This window comes from Argentina silus (genome assembly GCF_951799395.1).
Source record: "Argentina silus genome assembly, chromosome: 21".
Classification (NCBI taxonomy): domain Eukaryota; kingdom Metazoa; phylum Chordata; class Actinopteri; order Argentiniformes; family Argentinidae; genus Argentina; species Argentina silus.
This window is the reverse complement of record NC_139675.1, coordinates 9199203-9206702: the sequence shown is the minus strand read 5'-3', so window position 1 is coordinate 9206702 and position 7500 is coordinate 9199203. Positions and strand designations below refer to the sequence as shown.

Genomic DNA, 7500 nt, shown 5'->3' with positions numbered 1-7500 from the left:
GCGCTCTTCCTCGGACACTTGGCGACTAGAAACCGCGCTGAGGCTTGATCGAGGGACTGGCACAACGACACGCACAATACAGGACCTCCCATCTACAGAAGTCCTATATTTGTCCACAGCGGGAGCTTAGTGTATCTCTCTGTCTGCCAGCGAACAGACACGTCCAGACTCAGCGCGATGGAAGAGAGACAGTTACAGTAGCGGGGAAACTATCTCTCACTGTCTGTTACCGAACACAGAGCGGCTCGGAGATAACCGGAGACTGAGACAGTCAGAGAAGCGACCACAGACCGTTCTTCTTCGCGATGAACCGTTAAATTCCTTCTGCCGTCGCTGGTGCCGGAGTTTCCCTTGGAGAGGAGAGGAGCGCAGCGGAGAGGAGTTTGTAGGACCGGGACTCAGCGAGACTTTTTCATTCATTTTTTTTTTCTCACATGGACCGAGTGCCCCCCTGTCTGGCCGCGAAGATGCGTTGGATCACGCTGGTGTTGGCCGGGTTGACTGTCTGGGGCTATGTGTCCGTGTGTAACTGTTTCGACTACGAGGACGCCAGCTACGACTACTTCGAGGAGGAGAAAGCGGAGACCATTGACTACAAGGACCCCTGCAAAGCTGGTGAGTCTCTCGCTTTCACCTCACTTCAGTGGTATTCAAGGGAGGTGTGAATAGCACGTATTGAATATGTATCATTTTATTGATTAGTATTGCGTGAACATTTCAACTTTTCATTGTAACGGACGGTGTTAGCGGTATATAGGCCTGTATATGCTCAATAAGGCTGAGCAGTTTCTGAATGAATATGAAGGTGATTATTAGTATTTTATTTTTAGTATTTTCTTACTGGTATTTTCTCTGACTGTTATGGGAAGTAGTAGGTTGATGATCAATTTAGAACCATTGAGACCCGCGCCTCCTTGCGCGCGCACGGGCTGTCTCCAAACACTGACCCAAGGGATAGAAAGAGTGGCACCTGTGTGTGTGTGTGTGTGTGTGTGTGTGTGTGTGTGTGTGTGTGTGTGTGTGTGCGTGCGTAGGCTACTCTGTGTGTGTGTTTGAATGAAGGAGAGACAGGGGGGCCACTGTGTGTGTGAGTGTCTGACTGAGACTGTGTTGTGAGAGAGAGGGAGAGAGAGAGAGAGAGTGAGCGAGCGAGTGAGCGAGTGTGTGTGTGTGTGTGTGTGTGAGTGTGTAAGTGTTTGTGTGTGTGTGTGTGTTTATTAGCCCGGTTTCCCCGCCCCTGCTCCGATCACGCCTGCTTTAATTCAGGTCTGCGGGTGATCCCGGGCCGATGCCACGTGCAGACCGCTGGCGGTCATAAGCCCTCTCCCCGGGATATACTTTTCACCACACACACACACACACACCAGACACACACACACACACACACACACACACACACACACACACACACACACACACACACACACACACACGCCACCTGTACCTGCGCATCAACGCTTGTGCTTTAAGCATAGCGCTTTCTTTCTTTCTTTTTTTTGCTCAAGCCAATGTTTGATTATGATTTAGCCTCTGTGTGAGTGTGTGTGTGTGGAGATGATTATCTATGGATGTGAAACAGCTGGATGGGGGTTTAACTAGCTGGAGGGGTCTCCGCACACACACACACACACACACACACACACACACACACACACACACACACACACACAGGGAATAATATGTAATATGGAGATGCTGTTTTGAAGGCTACAGTAATGACAGGCTGAGACGTGCTTTGGAATGAAAGACTTGTGTATAATGTGTGTGTGTGTGTGTGTGTGTATGATGCAAGGTGTGTGTGTGTGTACAAATGTTGGTTATTGTTGATAATGATAATTATAGTGCTTTATATAATGTTTAAATGGCAAAACATGGTGTGTGTGTGTGTGCATGCATGGTGTGTGTGTGTGCCACTCTGTGATGTCACTGTTAACGCACAGTCATCAGAACTCTCCACTAAACTCACCCTCCACCCATTGTGTGTGTGTGTGTGTTTATATAAACTCACTGAACACTTTATTAGGAACACTATACTAGTACTGGGTAGGGCCTCCCTTTGCTCTCAAAACAGCCTCAATTCTTCGTGGCAGTGATTCCACAAGATGTTGGAAACATTCCTTTGAGATTCTGGCCCATGATGACATGATTGCATCACGCAATTCCTGCAGATTTTTCAGGTGCACTTTCAAGCTGTGACTCTCCCGTTCTACCACATCCCAAAGGTGTTTTATTGGATTCAGATCCGGTAACTGGGAAGGCCACTGAAGAACACTGAACTCATTGTCATGTTCATGAAACCAGTTTCAGACGACTTTTGCTTTGTGACATGGTGCATTATCACGCTGGAAGTAGCCATTAGAAGATGGGTCAATTGTGGCCATGAAGGGATGCACATGGTCAGCAACAATACTCAAATAGGCTGTGGCATTCAAGCGATGATTGATTGGTATTAACAGGCCCAAAGTGTGCCAAGAAAACATTCCCCACACCATTACACCACCTCAACCATGAGAAGGTGTACAGGTGTTCCTAATAAAACATAAACTGGTCTTACTCTACTCCACTACTACTCTCTACTCCACTATATGGGTGGAATCCAAACGCTAGATCTGTGAAAGTCTCTCTCTCTCTGTCTCTCTGAAACTGTCCTTCACTCAGAGGAACACTGAGGGTGCGGACCGTGAAATAAAATAATTCAGCGTCTTATCTCGCCTGTATGATAACAGTACATTTGGGAATAGGTGTGTGTGTGTGTGTGTGTGTGTGTGTGTGTGTGTGTGTGTGTGTGTGTGTGTGTGTGTGTGTGTGTGTGTGTGTGTGTGTGTGTGTGTGTGTGTGTGTGTGTGTGTGTTGCTCCATCTCACTTAATGTCCCGTGTCCTCCCAGACGCAGCAGTAATTCAGTTAACAGATTTTCACGCCCAATTTTTACAGCATGACTTTTCATTTGGGCATACATTTTATTTCAACTCCTTTTTTTCTTTTAAACACCATGTCTGTTCCACCCAACTCTGACTGTCTTTTCTCACACACACACACACACACACACCACACACACACACACACACACACACACACACACACACACACACACACACACACACACACACACACACACACACACACAGGGTCATAATAACCAAGCTTGACCAATGAGCTTGACCAATTACTCCAAAATCCATGCATACACAGAAGCTTTAGAGATGGGATGCTGCCAATGGACGTTTATGAAGACTCATAAACCACCACAACAAAAGTTCAAAAGCAATCTGTCTGTTCTGTTCTGTTCTGTTCTGTTCTGTTCTGTCTTGTTCTGTTCTGTTCTCTTCTGTTCTGTTCTGCTCAACGTTAAGTAAAACAAAATAGATGCGGGGTAAAAGGTTATGGTTGAAAAGAAAATATTCACTAAGGCGCACAAGTCTCCAATGTTTTAAGCAGAGAAAAGGCCTAACACAAACAATCTCACTTTTCTGTTCTGTCCTGTTCTGCTCTGCTGTGTGGTTTTGTTTTGTCCTTCTCTCTCTCCCTCTCTCTCTCTCCCTCCCTCTCTCTCCCTCTCTCTCTCTCTCCCTCTCTCTCCCTCTCTCTCTCTCCCTCTCTCTCTCTCTCCCTCCCTCTCTCTCCCTCTCTCTCTCTTTCTCTCTCTCTAATGCTGACTTCAGCAGGGAATCTCTGATGTCATGTGGTCATGTGGAACCCCAGGGCTGGTCCATGGTGGCCGGGGGATCAATTAACAGATGCACAGCAGCATATCATCACCGTCTGTCCCCTCTCCCTTCTCACCCTTTCTCCTTCCCTCCTCACCCCTTCTCCCTCCCTCTTCACCCCAACAAACTCACATAACTACCTCCCCTACATCATCTCTCCCCCACTCACGCTCTCTCACTACCTTTTCAACCTTCTTTGCCCTACGTACATACGCACGCACGCACGCACACACACACACACACACACACACACACACACACACACACACACACACACACACACACACACAGATGTACCCAGTCTATAAACACATAATTAATACAATGTGAACACATACTTTAGGTCCCCTAAGGCCAGTTAGCGTCTTCCTATCCTCAAATTCTTGTCATAGTTTTGGCCCCTGTCTGATTGTGTGTGTGTGTGTGTGTGTGTGTGTGTGTGTGTGTGTGTGTGTGTGTGTGTGTGTGTGTGTGTGTGTGTGTGTGTGTGTGTGTGTGTGTGTGTGTGTGTGTGTGTGTGTGTGTGTGTGTAAAGTCTTAATGGTGTCGGTGGTGACATATTGCACTGATAAGAACTCCACCCAGAGCGCTAAGCTTTACTGAAATGCATTCCAAACATACCACATACATAGACTTGGCCCATAGCATATTGTGTGTCTGTGTGTGTGTGTGTGTGTGTGTGTGTTTACAGTAAGCTTACTGTCAGTAGATGTTGATACTAATATTTATACTTCATACTTTACCCATATACACATACCTGTGTGCGTGTGTGTGCATGCGTGTGTTTGCGTGTCTGATAGGTTACAGAGAGACAGTCAGTCTGAATACACTGGGGTCATTGAGCTAAGAAGGTACAGTTCTCCCTGAGGCTAAAATAACTCCCAGTGAGAAAACATGAGACACGCGTGAGACATGAGACTCTGCTGCAGAGATATCCACCGTCTGAGAGACCAGTACTATTTGCTAATAATTGCTTCCTTATTTTTCCTCTTTACTTTTTTTTTTTTTTTTTTTTCCCCCTCTCTCTAGTTGCATCCTTGTCTCTCAGATTCAGAAATGTCATCATGGTTTCTTGGACAACAGTTTGTGTGTGTTTCTATATGTTTGTGTTTGTGTGTGTTTATTTTTGTGTGTGTGTGTTTGTGTGTGTTTCTATGTGTGTGTGTTTCTATATGTGTGTGTTTGTGTGTGTTTCTATGTGTGTGTGTGTTTCTATATGTGTGTGTGTGTATTGCTCTATGCCTCTGCATGTGTTGGTGGGTGTGTGTGTGTGTGTGTGTGTGTGTGTGTGTGTGTGTGTATGTATGTATGTACACTCACGGAGCACTTTATTAGGAACACTATAGTAATACTATGTAGGGCCTCCCTTTGCTCTCAAAACAGCCTCAATTCTTCGTGGCAGTGATTCCACAAGATATTGGAAACATTCCTTTGAGATTCTGGTCCATGATGACATGATTGCATCACGCAATCCCTGCAGATTTTTCAGGTGCACTTTCAAGCTGTGAATCTCCTGTTCTACCACATCCCAAAGGTGTTCTATTGTATTCCGATCCGGTGACTAGGAAGGCCACTGAAGAACACTGAACTCATTGTCATGTTCAGGAAACCAGTTTGAGACGACTTCTGCTTTGTGACATGGTGCATTATCATGCTGGAAGTAGCCATTAGAAGATGGGTCAATTGTGGCCATGAAGGGATGCACATGGTCAGCAACAATACTCAAATAGGCTGTGGCATTCAAGAGATGATTGATTGGTATTAACAGGCCCAAAGTGTGCCAAGAAAACATTCCCCACACCATTACACCACATCCACCATGAGAAGGTGTACAGGTGTTCCTGTACACACTCACCGAACACTTGTTTGGTGAGTGTGTACAGGAACACCTGTACACCTTCTCATGGTGGATGTGGTGTATGTGTGTACATGTGCTTGTGTGTTTGTGTTTGTGTGTGTGCGTGTCTGTATGTATGTACAGTATGTATGTATGTACGTGTGTGTGTGCGTGTCTGTATGTATGTACAGTATGTACGTGTGTGTGTGTGTATGTATGTATGTGTGTGTGTTGCTCTATGCCCCTGCATGTGTGTACATAGTGTAGAAGTGGAAGTGTGGCCCATTTGGAGGCTGACCCTGTGGCAGTGGTTTGAGTAGTTGGTATCCCGGCTCCTGTTATTGCTGGGAACACACAACGGGATTATTTGGCTGTCTGCTTATCTCTCCTCAGCCTCGCTCTGGTAGACAGGAGAACACACACTTCCAGCCTTTTGTGAAGTGATTTCCCTACGTGAACACACACACACTTACACACACACAAATACACACACACACACACACACACACACACACACACATATACATACACACTCAAACACACACATGCACAGCTCCCTCCATTCACCCATGCTTATCTCTTCCTGGTTGTCTGCATCCTGCTACTCAGCTGGAGATGATACACACACACACACATACACATGAATACACACACACACACACACACACACACACACACACACACACACACACACACACACACACACACACACTCAGTCATTCATGCTTCCTTCCAAATCTTTGTTCTCATAAAACACTCACCCTCTAAAAACAAAACAACGCTTGTTGTCAGAATGGAAGGCTTAAAGTTGAACACAGACGGACGCTTTCACAGTACAGGATATGTTCAATTATAAATTATCAATTAATAAAACAATCACACAATATCGCATGATAAGGCGGTGATTCTTGATGCAGATATGCAGTGAACAATGCAATCTATCGATGTGTGCGATAAATCTGTACATTTCCTCATTTCCCGTGAAATCCTCTCATCGTCTGTTTTCAAGAGAACATTTTCCAGATGGTGTTTGAGATCAATGGATAACATTAGGACTGGGGGACATGATTTAATTGTTATTATTGTTATTATTATTATTATTATTGATTTTATTATTAGCTATCAAGCTTGACTTCATCCCCTTTGTCGTACGTGGCTTTGCGTTGTGTTTCCCTCCGTTGAGGAACAGGTGAACAGACGTTTGAGATGAGATGCAGTTGTTATGTAGCTCATGAATCAGTTGGTCCATGTTTTGGTGATGGTAAAATAATGACAGTTTAAACCAGTACGAGCCTTTAAGCCTTCACAGTAGGTTAGTGGTGGCGCACAGAATGTGTGTCTGCCTCCGTGTGTGTGTGTGTGTGTGTGTGTGTGTGTGTGTGTGTGTGTGTGTGTGTGTGTGCGTGTCCAGACCCCCAGCCTGAAAGTGAAGGCCACTGTGTCGTGACACAGAGCAGGGGGCTACTGTTCAACCCCCCCAACCCCCCCGAAACCCCCCGACCTCCCCTAAGAGGAAGGAAGCCAGAGCTGTGTGTGTGTGTGTGTGTGTGTGTGTGTGTGTGTGTGTGTGTGTGTGTACGGTTGGTCTCACTCATATTATATTAAACAGGATTTTCCCGAGCTGAGTGCTCCTACCACCGAGCTTCCGAAGTCTTCCTCCGGCCCAGCCGAGAGCGAAATGTTTGTCTTGGAACTCTGGCGTTCCGGAGCTCCAAAAGCCATGAGTCAGCGCCTCTGTCACTCTTTCCCATCATGCATTGCTCAATAATTAAGTGCTTGGATCTTTTAATGTCCCCGCGTGTCCCTGAGAGGCTCAGCTCCCTACTGACACACACGCACACACACACACACACACACACACACACACACACACACACACCAACATATCCAGGCAGACACACACACACACTGACGCTCACACATGCATGCATGCAGGCACACACACATACCCAGGCAC

General features: G+C 46.0%; 1 protein-coding gene across 1 annotated transcript in view; it reads left to right on the top strand.

Annotated features, from left to right (window-relative positions):
• Nucleotides 1–434: 434 nt before the first annotated feature.
• tll1 (tolloid-like 1) overlaps nt 435–7500 on the top strand; it is a gene marked incomplete at both ends in the record, with an annotated part of 46072 nt that continues 39006 nt past the window's right edge. Inside the window, one exon of the mRNA XM_083693019.1 lies at nt 435–615. Within this exon, the coding sequence (XP_083549145.1) occupies nt 435–615 (181 nt within the window). The remainder of the gene's footprint in view (nt 616–7500) is intronic.